General features: G+C 42.1%; 1 protein-coding gene across 3 annotated transcripts in view; it reads left to right on the top strand.

Annotated features, from left to right (window-relative positions):
- Positions 1–159: 159 nt before the first annotated feature.
- The window catches only part of UGGT2 (UDP-glucose glycoprotein glucosyltransferase 2), a 194,996-nt gene continuing 179,227 nt past the window's right edge, over positions 160–15,928 (top strand). For 2 of the 3 annotated variants that reach the window (XM_047720254.1, XM_047720253.1), the window contains exon 1: positions 161–416. In XM_047720254.1, coding sequence (XP_047576210.1) covers positions 265–416 — 152 coding nt within the window. In that variant the 5' untranslated portion in view covers positions 161–264. Of the gene's footprint in view, positions 417–15,928 lie in introns of all 3 variants that reach the window. The other variant, XM_047720256.1, reaches the window with a different exon arrangement.

The raw sequence follows: 15,928 nt of genomic DNA, 5'->3' as shown, positions 1-15,928 counted from the left end.
CCAGAGCGACGGCCGCGGCGAGACTCGATCCGGCCCCGCCCGCACCTACGTGGCTCCAGGATCCAGCCCCGGGGGGCTCCCGGGGACGGCGCGGGAGCGGAACGCGCATGCGCTCGCTGCCCGCCGGGCCCCGGCTCTGAGTAACGGACTCGAGCTCCCCCCACCGGAAGTGGGCGGCCGCGCGGCGGGAGGAACCGGCTGTACGGTGGTGGCTGCGGGCTGTGGTCGCGGGGGCCGAGGGGCTCGTGCTTCCCCCTCCGCGCCATGGCAAAGGCCGCGGACGTGGTGCGGCTGCTCCTGGGCTCCACGGCGCTGTGCTTCTCGCTGCTCGGCTCCCGGACAGCCTCGGCGTCCAAGGCGGTGACGGCCCACTTGGCCGCGAAGTGGCCCGAGACCCCGTTGCTGCTGGAGGCCAGGTGGGTGCGGGCCGGCCGCTCTCCGCCGAGCCCAGCGCGGAGGGAGGGTCGGCGGGGCTGCGGGCTAGCGGGTCCCTACCGGTCCCTCGGACCCCGTCTCGCCGGCGGCCGGCCCTCCAGCTCCTTGCATCGCGGCTGCGGGCGTCCTCGTGCGGGGCGTCGGGGCATCACCTCATCCCCTGCGACCCCGTGCGCCGCACTCCCTTGCAATTCCTTTTCCCCCCGCAGTTCCTACTTTGCCTCGCCCACGGTTTTCCAAACTTCGGGGCCTTTGTTTAACTTGTTTGGATTTCATTAGCGTTTACCAAAAAGAAAGGAAGAGCGGGAGCTGGAGAGTGGCGTTTAATGCAGGCAACTTCCATTGACGTAGGCGGTTCTTCTTAGGAGACGGTACTGGGAGCACCTAGTTTCTTAGCGACTCCATCGATCGGCTCCTGGGCTTCCTGCGGAGAAGGCAGCTTCCCACAACTTGTTTCTTCCGCTGAAATTAGTTCATATCACTTTGCAGAAACAAAGCTTAGAGCTATTGAATTTTGCTCTTAGTGTTCTAGAAGTTAAAATTTGAAAGTTCCTTTCTTTAGTTAGCATGAACTTTTTAACACCAGTTTTTGACAGTTCGCCAAAGAAACAACTTATGGTCCTAAAAAGAGCCCATCACCTGACACTCCACTGCATATTTAAGATGCTAATACAGTTTAATTGAGATATAATTAACCGTACATATTAGTTTCAGGTGTAGTAATATTCAGTATTTGTATATATTGTGAAATCATAGCCGTAAGTCTGGTTAACATCCATCACCTAACATAGGTACAAGTTTGGGTTTTTTTTTTTTTTTTCCTCATGTTGAGAACTTTTAACATCTCTTAGCAACTTTCAAATATGCAGACCAGTACAATTAACTGTAGTCACCATCCTATGCATTATGTATTTTATTTTATTTTATAACTGAAAGTTTGTACTGGTTAAGCTTTAAAAAATAAGTTATTTTACCAGCAAAAATGGACTTATTCGGGAATAATACAGAATTGCAATTAGGAACTATCAAATTATGACAAAACCACAGGCAAGTCTAGCAAAGGAGAGGAACGCTATTTTTTGGAGACTGGGAAAGTTTGGAGGGATAGTTTGGAACAAGAGCCTTTGGAGAAAAGCCAGAGTAGGTATGATGACAGTTTCTCTCTGGTTGAGTTGCAGGACTAATTAATTTCTTGTAGGAGATGCAAAATTCATCTTTCTCTATTGGGGCCTATAATTGATGATTCCTGTTGAAAATTTTCTGTTAGGACTCTGCAATTGACCGTTCTTACTGTAATTGACATGGAGTGGTACAGCAACCCCTCCTCCATCCCTAATCCACTTTAATGAAGTTTCTGTTTAATAATTTTTACATTTCACCCTTTTGATCAAAATCTTTCCTTGAAAGCATCGCTGACCAAAAATCAGGTTTCATATTTTTTTTGTCCTGTCGCTCAGTGCCAGAAAGGATCTTTCCCATTTGTCTTGGCCAACATCGATGGAAAGTACATAGGTTTGGAAACCACTTAAAAGCCACATTTGAGTAACAGGAAGGGAAGTGCCTCAGGAGTTTTCCTTCCTAACCATCTAAAGTCTGTACGAATTCAAGACTGTTAAGTATTGGAGATCTTCTCCTTATTGGGTACATTATTTTTATAAAAGTTTGATAGGTGACTAAATACAAAAATAATTACATAAAAACAGAAGAAGTAACATAACTTCCAAATTGTATGATGGTTCTAAATGGGGCCCCTGGTCAGAAAGTATCCAGCTGAATATATATACTGGCACTTATTCCGACTTAAGGGAGAAAAGTTCTCCCTATGGAGGCAAACCTGGAGTCCTGTATGCCTCCTGGAAGTCCCCATTTAAAGTAGCCATGAAGACAAAATAATATGGTAAGAGCACACTGGAAGAATTAACCACATGTCTTTGAGAGATTAAGTGCAGGTATAAACATGAAGCAATAACTAATGAAATTTTTGCAAAAATAGCAAAACTTCAAAAGTACTGTTATCTTGAAAGAACCATTTGAAAACAGATGTTATCCAGTAATACAGCCTGTGAGGTTGCAAATTCAGAAACCATGAATTTGAATAAGAATTCAGAATCAGATAATGTGCAGATGAAAGACATTCGTAAATTCTGAATTTTCTAACCCTTCAGAAAAAGCAAGTGAAATTTAATTTGTAATGGGATCATGATGAGCCTGTTGCTGGAAGACCATACTCAAGAGGTTTCTCCCTTTCACAAGGGTTTGGGAAATGTGCACAAGATTATTTCCTTTCTAAGAAAGAGATAGTAGAAGCAAACAGTGCAGAAAAGGTATACAGACCTGGTCCAGACAAGCTGAGAAAACTGTATCGTGAGATGTGGTTTGCTTTCATTTGAGGAAATCTTTGCTTGGAGGTCCCCAGATGGTGTAGAGGTCCAGTCAGGGTTTAATGATTTCTCTAAATGTGTCCCATGAATCCAAGAGCCTGTTCCTTGGAGTCTGGTGCCACAGGGATTAGCAGTTCCGGATAAGAGCCTTTCCAGCAAGATTGAGTAATCTTTCTGGAGGTGCCTTTTTCTAGAGATGAAATCTCCAGTTTGCAAGATGTGATGCTTAAGGTCATCATGTCTCAGCAATGAAAAAGATCACTCTGCCTCACGTGTTTTTTCATAGAAGTAATTAGGCTTTTTCATTATTGAAGTATATCCCCTTTTATCTACTGTGGGCCAAAGAGCTGTAGGAGCCAAGTGCATTGGACCTCCGTGACCATCTCAAAGGAGGAGAGTTTGAGTTTCAAAGGGGTGGAACCAGTGGCAGTGCTGTTGGCGAAGGTATTTGGAGGATCTCTGCAAATTTTGCCATTTGAGTCTTAATAGTGTTGTTAATATGCTCAACTCACAGAGAATTGAGGATGATCTACACTATGACACTGATAAAACTGGGCAAACGGCGCCAGTGTCAAAGCACCTGCTCCTTAAAGTGGGTTCCCAATCACTATGAAGTTTGAGAGGGTTCCCCAGGTACAGATCACTTTCCTAACAGAATTTTTAGCCATGATAAAAACAGCAGCCTTTCTACAAGGGAAAGCTTCAGTCCACTGAGAAAACATATGGACCATTACTGAAACTTGTTTCTATCCATGCGATGGGAAAGCACTATGAAATCCATCTATGCAAACAGGTTTCCCTGAATTGTGTTTTTGACAGGTGGGGCAAGTGAGGTAGCCCTTCTTGCAACCTCATTAATATGTCCCCACCAGTATTGGTTCATGAATACTGTCTTGTGTCAGTAGACCAGAGTGGTTTAAGTCACGTATAGTGGTAAGTAGTAGGGACTTGGAAGATTTCTGGTAGGGCCAGATTGTTATTTGGTCCAAACCAGAGTTCTCTTTTTATTGAACCAGCAATTATTAGATTTCCAATATTGTTTTCCCCTCTCGGGCAATTGTTAGGTATCTCCTCTTTTTCCTTTTTGAAGATTATTTATTGGAGAGAGCGTGAGAATGTGCGCATGCACACATGCGGAGGGGAGAGGCAGACTCCCTGCTTGGCAGGGAGCCCGGTGTGGGGGTTGATCCCAGGACTCCAAGATCATGACTCAAGCTGAAGGCAGATGTTTAACTGACTGAGCCACCCGGGCGCTCCACTTGTTGGGTATCTCCTGGTGGTCTTTCTGAATTATCATTTGCAGAACATCTCTTTGGACCATGACAGGTTTCTTTGAGAGCAGTGTTTTGGACAGAAATATCAATCAGATGGTTTCCTTTGGTCTCAGGATGTTGAGTCTGGAATGCCCAGGAGCCATAAACAGCCAGAGCAGCCAGCAAAATGTGGCATCTAACAAATTTTGGACATAAGAGCCATTTTTAATTTTAGCCCTGTTGGAGGTAAGGAATCTTTGTTTCCATAATCCAAAGTCACAAGCTACCCCAAAGGCACACCTGCTATCAGTATAAATGTTTACGGTTTTGGGCGCCTGGGTGGCTCAGTGGGTTAAGCCTCTGCCTTCCGCTCAGTTCATGGTCTCAGGGTCGTGGGATCGAGCCCCACATCGGGCTCTCTGCTCAGCAGAGAGCCTGCTTCCCTTCCTCTCTCTCTCTGCCTGCCTCTCTGCCTACTTGTGATCTCTGTCTGTCAAATAACTAAATAAAATCTTTAAAAAAAAAATGTTTACGGTTTTGCCCTTAGCCAAAATACAGGGGTGGTTAAAAGGGATCCCATGAGGGACGCCTGGGTGGCTCAGTTGGTTAAGCAGCTGCCTTCGGCTCAGGTCATGATCCCAGCGTCCTGGGATCGAGTCCCACATCGGGCTCCTTGCTCATCAGGGAGCCTGCTTCTCCCTCTGCCTCTGCCTGCCATGTCTGCCTGTGCTTGCTCTCTCTCCCTCTCTCTCTCTGACAAATAAATAAATTAAAAAAAAAAAAAGGGATCCCATGATGATTCCGTCAGGAATGTCTCTGAGGCCAGGGTAATATCTGGGCCATTGGGTCTAATTGTTGACTGTTAATACTCTGTGGGTTTCTGTGTTTTGGGGTGAGTACTCCCAAGGTTATTCCCTTCCCTCTCCTATGCAGAGACACCTATGTCTTCCTGATCTTTCCAAATAATAGGGTGAGGTTTTGCCTTTTTTAGTAAAACTTCTAGAAATTGAGCCATAAGAGAGAAATTTGGAATCCAGTTTCAACAGTAGCCAGCCAGTTGGAAAAAAACCTTGTAACTGGCCTCAGTTTTAAGTTTTTGGAAAGTTCAGAATGCCGTGAAATCTCCATAGATCCAAATGTAGTCCTTGTTCTAAGGGCAGGTGCCCTAAGTATCAAACCTGAGTTTGAGCAAACAAATTTTTCTTTGGAGTGTTTATTTCCCTTTAAGGCCAAAAGTTTTAACAGATGAATGCTGTCTTCCTATGAAGAGGTTTGAGAAGGAGAACGGAGAAGCAGATCATCTAGGTATTTTAACCAATTAGAGCCTGTAAAAAAACAAAAAAAAACAAAAAAACAACATCCAAATCAGCTTCTAAGGTGTGTGAAAAGAAGGACTCTGTGAAACTGGGGGGGCATTACTGTCCAGTGTCTTTCCATTCTTCCTAAGTGAAAGCAAAAAGATACTGGTTGATCTTTATCAACCGGAATACTAAAGAACACATTGTGTAGATGAGTTACAGTGAAAAATTTGCCGCCAGTGGGAATGGAGGTCCATGTATGGGTTAGGAACAGCAGGGTCCTGAGGGATAACAATGTCATTTGTTGTTCAGAGGTCCTGCACAAACCTCCATCCTTGGCCATTGGATTTCCTCATAGGTAAAATAGGCATATTAGAGGGATAATAAGGCCTTGAGCTTTGTAATCTTCTGTCATGGTGCTTGATGCCTTGAAAGGCTTCTTTACTTATAGGATATTCATTAATTCTCAGGAGAGGTTTTGAGGAATCTATTTGAGTCTTGATGGGAGGCACACTATGAATTCTGCCAATACTAGTTGAAGATCTTGTCCATAGGGGATGGACCCAATAGGGCAAATGATCAGTGTCCTCGGACTCAACAGTAGTGTTGTCAGAGTCAGAGCAAATAAAAGATGTCAAAGGGTCACTTAATTTACCTGGTTGCCTATTTTGATTACTGAGTTCAGATTCTAGAATTATTTACCCTTTTGGGAGAAAGGAATTCTGGTGTATTTTTCTAAGAACTCTCAGCCCAGTAAATGAAGAGTGATGGAGGAACAAAGGAGAAAGGTATGGGTATCAGAGTGCTTAGACAAAAGGGAGTAGGTTCGGAAATAGGAACCCATTGAGGTTTATTGGAGACCCCCCACTTTAGTACTCCAGAGCAGGGACTGCTTCATAGCCGTGGGGGCCTGAGCACCAAGAGTGTAGCTCTGGTGTCAATGAGGACAGAGATGCATTCCCAGTCTGAAGAGTGGTTTCTCTGAGTCGATTAAGGAGGAGGACTGGGAAGAGCCTCTGTAGCTCCTTAGAGTCCTGTTCTTGGGAATTAGGAGGACCCTGGAGATACTGGCTAGGGGGCTGAAGGTGCCAGGAGCTCCTAAGCCAAAAACAACTTTTCCCCCAATATCCTGGCTCTTTGCAAATACCAAAAACTAGTATGTTTTTTGTTTTGTTCAGGGGCTTTCATTTGCCGGAGATGAAAATGAAGAATTTTAAGAATTTTATTTTGGGAGGGGCGGGTGACACATCTAGGATGACTATATCTAGAATGAACATAGTTTCCCATTCAACCCTGTTCCTTTTAACTAAATAAGAATGCACTATAAACATAGAATTAAATGCTACCTACATGGATTCAGCATCTAAAGGAACATCAGAATTTAAGGACAATTTGGAGGTGATTGTAATAGTCATGAATGGGTTCGCCAGGCTTTTGTGTGCCAGCCTAAATCATTAGTGATTTTGCTCAATCAGCAGGCTTGGGAAAAGCTACTATACTTGCTCAGTGGAGATTTCCAGCAAGTGTTTTAGCATCTTGCCAAAAGTTAGGTGTCCGTTTCTCTAAACCCCTTTCAGGATCTTCTCCGTGGAGTAGTTTTATCCAGTGTTTGGCCCGAACCTCACCAACAAGCATGTGGGACGAATTGATACAAAGCTGAGAAACCAGGTTGCTAAGTTTGAACAACTATGCTAAATTCCTCAGCAAACCTATCGAGGTCCTCAGTCACTTTGGGGGGAAAATAATTTCAGCTAGAGAATTAGAGGAGGGAAACTGAGGGTATAGAGGAGGTGCAGGCAGTATGGAAAGGAAGGAGGATGATGGCATGGGAGGCAGAGTTTGAGCACAAGGTGGCTGCCGCATCCTGAGACAAGACGGCAGAGAGAAAAGCGAGACCTCAGAAACTGTTGTCTTTGTAATTGTTTGCCTCAGCTAATCTAGAAATTGTATTTTTCTGAGAGGCAATTTTAGATTTCTGATAACCTTTGGAAGCTTCAAAACACCAATCCAAATAGGCATCCACATAGCTTTGAGAATTTCAGAGCCATGGTAGCCCAGTTCAACCTTCAGAAAAGTGTTAGGGGAGATCAGATAATGGCCATTGCGGTTCTAAATTACTTTTGGTTAAGTCGCTGCATTTATTTAGAAATGTGAATGAAGAGGAACCATAGTTTTTTGTTTTTCGTTTTTTTTTTTTAACATATTATTTGTTTCAGAGGTACAGGTCTGTGATTGATCAGTTTTACACAATTCACAGCACTCACTGTGGTACATACCCTCCCCAGTGTCCATCACCCAGCCACCCCATCCTTCCCATCCCTTTCCCCTCCAGCAACCCTCAGTTTGTTTCCTGAGATTAAGAGTGTCTTGTGGTTTATCTCTTTCTCTGTTTTCATCTTGTTTCATTTTTCCCTCCCTTCCCCTATGATCCTCTGTCTTATTTCTCAAATTCCTCATATCGGTGAGATCATATGATAATTGTCTTTCTCTCATTATTTCACTTAGTGTAATACCCTGTAGTTCCATCCACGTTATTGCAAATGGCAAGATTTCATTTTTTTTTAAACATTATATTTATTTATTTGAGAGAAGAGAGAGACAGTGAGAGAGAGCACGAGCGAGTAGAAGGTCAGAGGGAGAAGCAGACTCCCCGTGGAGCTGGGAGCCTGATGCGGGACTCGATCCTGGGATTCCAGGATCATGACCCGAGCTGAAGGCAGTCGCCCAACCAACTGAGCCACCCAGGCGCCCAAGATTTCATTTTTTATGGCTGTATAATATTCGTGGGTGTGTGTGTGTGTGTGTGTGTGTGTGTACACACCACATCTTCCTTATCCATTCATCTATTTATGGACACCTAGGTTCTTTCCATAGTTTGGCTATTGTAGACATTGCTGCTATAAACATTGGGGTGCACATGCCCGTTCGGATCATTACATTTGTATCTTTGATGTAAATACCCAGTACTTCAATTGCTGGGTTATAGGGTAGCTCTATTTTCAACTTTTTGAGGAACCTCTATAGTGTTTTCCAGAATGGCTGCACCAGCTTGCATTCCCACCAGCAAGGTAGGAAGGTTCCCCTTTCTCTGCAGCCTGTCACTTCCTGACTGGTTACTTTTAGCCATTTAGATTGGTGTGAGGTGGTATCTCATTGTGGTTTTGATTTGTATTTCCTTGATGCCGAGTGATGTTGAGTACTTTTTCATGTGTCTGTTGACCATTTGGGTGTCTTTGTAGAAATGTCTGTTCACGTCTTCTGTCCACTTCTTGATTGGATTATTTGTTCTTTGGGTGTTGAGTTTGTTATGTTCTTTATAGATTTTGGGTACTAGCCCTTTATCTGCTATGTCATTTGCAAATATCTTCTCCTATTCTTTGGGCTGACTCTTAGTTTTGTTGACTGTTTCCTTTGCTGTGCAAAAGCTTTTGATCTTGATGAAGTCTCAATGGTTCATTTTGCCCTTGCTTCCCTTGCCTTTGGTGATGTTTTTAGGAAGAAGTTGCTGTGGTGAAGGTTGAAGAGTTGCTGCCTGTGGTCTCCTCAATGATTTTGATGGATCCCTGTCTCACATTGAGGTCTTTCATCTATTTTGAATTTATTTTTGTGTATGGTAAAAAGAAATGGTCCAGTTTCATTCTTCTGCATGTAGCTGTCCAGTTTTCCCAAGACCATTTGTTAGAGACTGTCTTTTTTCCATTGGACCTCCTTTCCTGCTTTGTCAAAGATCAGTTGACCGTAGAGTTGAGGGTCCATTTCTGAGCTCTCTGTTCTGTTCCATTGATCTGTGTTTCTGTTTTTGTGCCAGTACCATACTGTCTTGTTGATTACAGCTTTGTAATAGAGCTGAAAGTCCAGAATTGTGATGCCACCAGCTCTGGTTTTCTTTTTCAACAGTCCTCTGGCTATTTGGGGTCTTTTCTGGTTCCATACGGATTTTGGAATTATTTGTTCCATTTCTTTGAAAAAAGTTGCTGGTATTTTGTTAGGGATTGCATTAAGTGTGTAGATTGCTCTAGGTAGTATAGACATTATTTGTTTTTCCAATCCACGAACATGGAAAGTTTTCCCATTTCTTTGTGTCTACCTCAATTTCTTTCATGAGTATTCTATAGTTTTCTGAGTACAGATTCTTTTCCTCTTTGGTCAGATTTATTCCTAGGTATCTTATGATTTTGGGTGCAGTTGTAAATGGGATAGACTCCTTAATTTCTATTTCTTCTGTCTTGTTGTTGGTGTAGAGAAATGCAACTGATTTCTGTGCATTGATTTTATGTCCTGACACTTTACTGAATTCCTGTATGAGTTCTAGCAGTTTTGGGGTGGAGCCTTTTGGGTTTTCCACATAAAGTATCATATCAACTGCAGAGAGTGAGAGTTTGACTTCTTTTTTGCCAATTTGGATGCCTTTTATTTCTTTTTGTTGTCTGATTGCTGAGGCTAGGACTTCTATTACCGTATTGAATAGCAGTGGTGACAGTGGACATCCGTGCCGTGTTCCTGACCTGAGGAGAAAAGCTCTGTTTTTCCGCATTGAGAATGGTATTCGCTCTGGGGTTTTCATAGATGGCTTTTATGTTATTGAGGTATGTACCCTCTATGCCTACACTGTGTAGAGTTTTGATCAAGAAAGGATGCTGTACTTTGTCAAATGCTTTTTCAGCATCTATTGAGAGTATCCTATGGTTCTTGTTCTTTCTCTTATTAAAGTATTACATCACATTGATTGCTTTGCAGATGTTGGACCAACTTTGCAGCCCAAGAATAAATCCCACTTGGTTGTGGTGAATAATCCTTTTAATGTACTGTTGGATCCTATTGGCTAGTATTTTGGTGAGAATTTTTGCATCTGTGCTCATCAGGGATATGGGTCTGTAATTCCCCTTTTTGATGGGGTCTTTGGTTTGGGGATCACAGTAATGCTGGCCTCATAAAATGAGTTTAGAAGTTTTCCTTCCATTTCTATTTTTTGGAACAGTTTCAGGAGAATAGGTATTAGTTCTTCTTTAAATGTTTGGCAGAATTCCCCTGGGAAGCTGTCTGGCCCTGGGCTCTTGTTTGTTGGGAGATTTTTTTTTTTTTTTTTTTTTTGGGAGATTTTTGATGACTGCTTCAATGTCCTAACTGGTTATGGGTCTGTTAGGTCTTCTATTTCTTTCTGGTTCAGTTGTGGTACTTTATACGTCTCTAGGAATGCATCCATTTCTTCCAAATTGTCTAATTTGCTGGCATATAGTTGCTCTTAATATATTCTTATAATCGTGTTTCTTTGGTGTTGACTGTGATCCCTCTTCTTTCTTTCATGGTTTTACTAACTTGGGTCCTTTTTCTTTTCGATAAGTCTGTCCAGGGGTTTATCAATCTTATTAATTCTTTCAAAGAACCAGTTTCCTAGTTCTTTTGATCTGTTCTACTGTTCTTTTGGTTTCTCTTTCATTGCTTTCTTCTCTGATCTTTATTATCTCTCTTCTTCCACTGGGTTTAGGCTTTATTTGCTGTTCTTTCTCCAGCTCCTTTAGGTGTAGGGTTAGGTATGTATTTAAGACCTTTGTTGTTTCTTGAGAAAGGCTGGTCTTGCTATATACTTTTCTCTCAGGAATGCCTTTGCTGCATCCTAAAGATTTTGAACAGTTTTGTTTTCATTTTCATTTGTTTCCATGAATTTTTTCAATTCTTCTTTAATTTTCTGGTTGACCCATTCATTCTTTAGTAGGGTGCTGTTTGGCCTCCATGTATTTGAGTTCTTTCCAGCTTTCCTTTTGTGGTTGAGTTCTGGTTTCAAAGCACTGTGGTCTCAAAATACGCAGGGAATGATCCCAATCTTTTGATACCAACTGAGACCTGATTTGTGGTTCGGGATGTAATCTTTTCTGGAGAATGTTCCATGTGCACTAGAGGAGAATGTGTATTTTGTTGCTTTGGGATGGAATGTTCTGAATATATCTGTGATGTCCATCTGGTCCACTGTATCATTTAAACCCTTTATTTCCTTGCTGATCTTTTGCTTAGATGATCTGTTCATTTCAGTGAGGGGGGGGTGTTAAAGTCCCCTACTATTATTGTATTACTGTCCATGTGTTTCTTTGATTTTGTTATTAATTGGCTTATATAATTGGATCCTCCTATGTTAGAGACATAGATATTTTAAATCGTTAGCTCTTTTTGTGGGACAGACACTTTAAGTATGATATAGTGTCCTTCCTCATCACTTATTATAGTCTTTGGGTTAAAATCTAATTTATCTGATATAAGGATTGCCAACCTAGCTTTCTTTTGATGTCCATTAGCATGGTAAATTGTTTTCTACCCCCTCACTTTAAATCTGGAGGTGTCTTTGGGTCTAAAATGAGTTTCTTATAGACCGCATATCAATGGGTCTTTTTTTTAATTCATTCTGATACCCTGTGTCTTTTGAATGGGGCATTTAGTCCATTTACATTCAGGGTAACTATTGAAAGATATGAATTTAGTGGTATTGTATTGCCTGGAAGGTGACTGTTACTGCATATTGTCTCTATTCCTTTCTGATCTGTTACTTTTAGGCTGTCTCTTTGCTTAGAGGACCCCTTTTAATATTTCCTCTAGGGCTGGTTCGGTGTTGGCAAATTATTTTAGTTTTTATTTGTCCTGGAAGCTTTTTATCTTTCCTTCTATTTACAACAATAGCCTATCTGGATATAGTATTCTTAGCTACATATTTTCCTTGTTTAGTGTTCTGAATATATCATGCCAGTCCCTTCTGACCTGCCAGGTCTCTGTGTATGGGACTGCTGCCAATCTAATATTTCTACCATTGTATGTTATAGAGCTCTTGTCCTGAGCTGCTTTCAGGATTTTCTCTTTGTCATTGAGACTTTAAGTTTTAGTATTAGATGACGGAGTGTGGACCTGTTTTAACTGATTTTGAGGGGATTTCTCTGTGCTTCCTGGATTTTGATGCTTGTTCCCTTCACCAAATTATGGGTTCTCTGCTATAATTTGCTCCGATATACCTTCTGTCCCTCTATTTTTCTTCTGGGATCCCAATGATTCTAATATTGTTTTGTCTTATGGTATCACTTATCTCTCGAATTCTCTCCTCGTGATCCAGTAGTTGTTTATCTCTTTTTCTCAGCTTCTTTATTCTCCATCATTTGATCTTCGATATCACTAATTCTCTCTTGTGCCTCATTTATCCTAGCAGTTAGAGCCTCCATTTTTTTTATCGCACCTCATTAATAACCTTTTTGATTTTGACTTGGTTAGATTTTAGTTTTTATTTCACCAGAAAGGGATTCTTTGGTATCTTATATGCATTTTTCAAGCCCAACTAGTATCTTTATAATCATCATTCTGAACTCTAGTTCTGGCATCTTACTAATGCCCATAATGATTAGGTCCCTGGCATTCGTTACTGCCTCTTTTTCTTTTTTCAGGCAGCGGGGCACAGGGGGGCTGAGTTTTTCTGCTTTATCATTTTGTCCAGAGAATAGATGAATGAGAGAACAAAATGCTAGAAGGGTAGCAACAACCCCAGAAAAATATACACTAAACAAATCAGAAGAGACCCAAAACTGGGGGGAAGACAGAGGAAAAAAAAAAAGAATATGATCAGAGGATGCCTGGGTGACTCAGTCGGTTGAGCTGCTGCCTTCGGCTCGGGTCATGATCCCGGGGTCCTGGGATCGAGTCCTCCGTCAGGCTCCTTGCTCAGCGGGGAGCCTGCTTCTCTCTCTGCCTCTGCCTGCCACTCTGCCTGCTTATGTGTGTGTGTGCTCTCTCTCCCTGACAAATAAATAAGTAAATAGTAAAATCTTTAAAAAAAAAAAAAAAAAGGATATGATCAGGCTGGTGAATAGAACAGAGTCACACACTAGATTTTGGCTATCTTTTGGTCAGTTAGAAGAAACTTCCTCCCAAAATTTTAAAGAAAGAAAAACTTATATATATACACAGAAATAAGGGCAAATACAGCGAAGGGATGGAATATGACTGTAAAGATGAAAATTTAAAAAGATTTTTAAAAAGGAATTGATAAGTTGTTTGAAAAAAGAAATTTTTAAAAAATGATCAGGCTGGAAACTAGAACAAAGTGATACACTAGATTTAGGGTATATTTTGGTGTATTAGAAGAAACTGTATTCCAAAATTTTAAAGAAAGAAAAACATATATAAAATGTATGTATGTGTATACACATACACACACAGGTTAAATACAATGAAGGGATGGAATATGTAAAAATGAAAATTTAAAAAGTTTAAAAAGGAATTGATAGGATGTTAAAATTGGAAAGAAAAATTTTTTAAAAAATAGAAAAATAAAAAAAAATTTTTTAAATTTACTTTGAAAGACTAAAGAATCACAGGGAAAAAAGCCATGAATTCTATCTATGTGAAGTATCCCCTTAGTATTGGTGTTTTGCAGTTCTTATTGATCGGTAAACTTGGTCTTGGTTCTTGCTGATCTCCTCGGGGGGGAAGGGCCTGTTGCAGAGATTCTCAAGTGTCTTTGCCTAAGGCGGAACTGCACTGCCCTTGCCAGGGGCCAAGCTAAGTAATTTGCTCGTGTTTGCTCTCGGAAGCTTTTGTTCCCTGAAGTCTTTCCGTGCAGCTTTGGAGGATGAGAGTGAAAATGGCAGCCTCCGATCTTGGGGGCCCCACTCCTCAGTGTGCCCTCAGAGAAAAGCAGCCAGTCATGCCTGTCTCTCTGGTCTCTGGCTGCACTCTGTGCTCATCCAGCGTGTGACCAAGCATTTCTTTCTCTGGCACACGACCCTGGTTAGAGTTTCCAAACCCAGCAGATTCCTCCAGTATTCTTCCCTGCCACTCCTCCCGCAGGAGAAAGGGGGAGTCTCTCTGGATCTGCTACTTGTTGGGTCCCTGCTCGAAGAGCAGTGGCCCGACTGTGCCGCAGATGATGGTTTATAGCAGCCCCGAGCTGAGAGCCCACTCCTTGGCTCTGTCTTTGCAGCCAGCTGCCCTGCTGTTGTACCTGAGAGCTCTGCTCCACTCAGGCACCCTTGGTCTTTCTGTGGCGCCAGTGGTCCTGAGACCACACTGTCCCAGCGAGGGTTCCAACCCCTCCACTTAGCCACTGGAATGATGTCCCTCAGTGGAGCAGACTTCTAAAAGTTCTGATTTTGTGCTCCATGGCTGTCTCACTTGCTGGGAGCCGGCTGATGGAGGCTCCCTCCGCCCGCGGTTTATCTTCCCGTATATTGCCTCAGATTCACTTCTCTGCACATCCTACCTTCCAGAAAGTGGTCACTTTTCTGTTCATAGAATTGCTGCTATTCTTTTCTTCGATCTCCTGTTGAGTTTGTAGGTATTCAGAATGGTTTGATAACTATCTATCTGAATTCCTGGGACCAGACGAAATTTAGATCTCTTACTCCTCTGCCATCTTGCTCCTCCCTGGGCCCATAGTTTTTAAACACAAAACAACCAGGGTCCCAAAATCAGGAGCAGGGTGAGGGAGCTCAAAGCATTTTGATGTTTGGTATCCCATTTTGTAAGTCTTTTTCTAAAGGAGAAAAAAAAATTCCTAAACAGCACAGTTTCAACAGTAAATACCTGTTGCAGAAGGAGTCAAACTACAAGCCAACAGAGTTCTAGTAGGAATAGTCCAGTGTCAATAAGGAGTCAGATAAAAGACTCGCGCTTCCAGTGAACAATCTGGTTCTGAAAAGGAGCTGGACTAACCAAAGGTAGCACACGGTTCTAATAGGAACAGTTTGGTTCCAAAAGGAATTGGACTACAGGCTAGTGTAGTTCCAACAGGAGTGTTCTAATCCCAAAAAGGAATTGGACCGAAGGCCAACACAAGGTACGGTTCCAACAGGAACAGTTTGGTTCTTGAAAAGGAGATCAAAAGCCAAATGAGTACTCTTAGAAAGAACAAGGCCTTAAAATCCCAAAGAAAAGCTTGGAGAGCTCAAACACAAACAGAGCATGGCTAGCAGTCCAGAAGAAAGCTTACCCTCAAACTCCAAGGTGGGCAAGAAAACTGGGAACCAAGTTGGCTTTGTGGGTATGGGCCCTGTTTGCTCACCAGCCCCGGGTTGTTAGAGGTAATCTCTGGATCCTACCTCCGATCACCAAATAATGTTAATCTTAAAACAGTTATTTTACCAAGAAAAATAGGTTTCCTCAGGAATAACAGAATTGCAATTAGGGACAAACAAACAATGGCAAAACCTATGGCAAGTCTAACAAATGAAGGAGAGGATTGTTATTTTATAGAAAGGAAATTGGAAGGGGTTGTTTTGAAGGAAAGTCTGTTGGAGAAAAGCAGGAGTTCAGGGTGATGATGGTTTCTCATTGGCTGAATTGCAGAGGTAGTCAATTTCTTGTAGGCAATGCAAGGTACCTCTTTCCCTCTTGGGCCTGTAATTGATGATTCTTTCCTATAATCAGATTATTCTGTTAGAGGTCTGTAATTCACATTGAGTGGTACAGCTCCCCCTTCTAGCTTCTTCTGGTATTTCCCCTCACCCCTGTTAGTGAGGTTTCCCTTTTTTTTTTTTTTTAAGATTTTATTTATTTCACAGAGATCACAAGTAGGCAGAGAGACAGACAGAGA

This window comes from Lutra lutra, chromosome 3 (assembly GCF_902655055.1).
Source record: "Lutra lutra chromosome 3, mLutLut1.2, whole genome shotgun sequence".
Lineage (NCBI taxonomy): Eukaryota > Metazoa > Chordata > Mammalia > Carnivora > Mustelidae > Lutra > Lutra lutra.
This window is presented reverse-complemented; position numbering and strand designations above follow the sequence as displayed.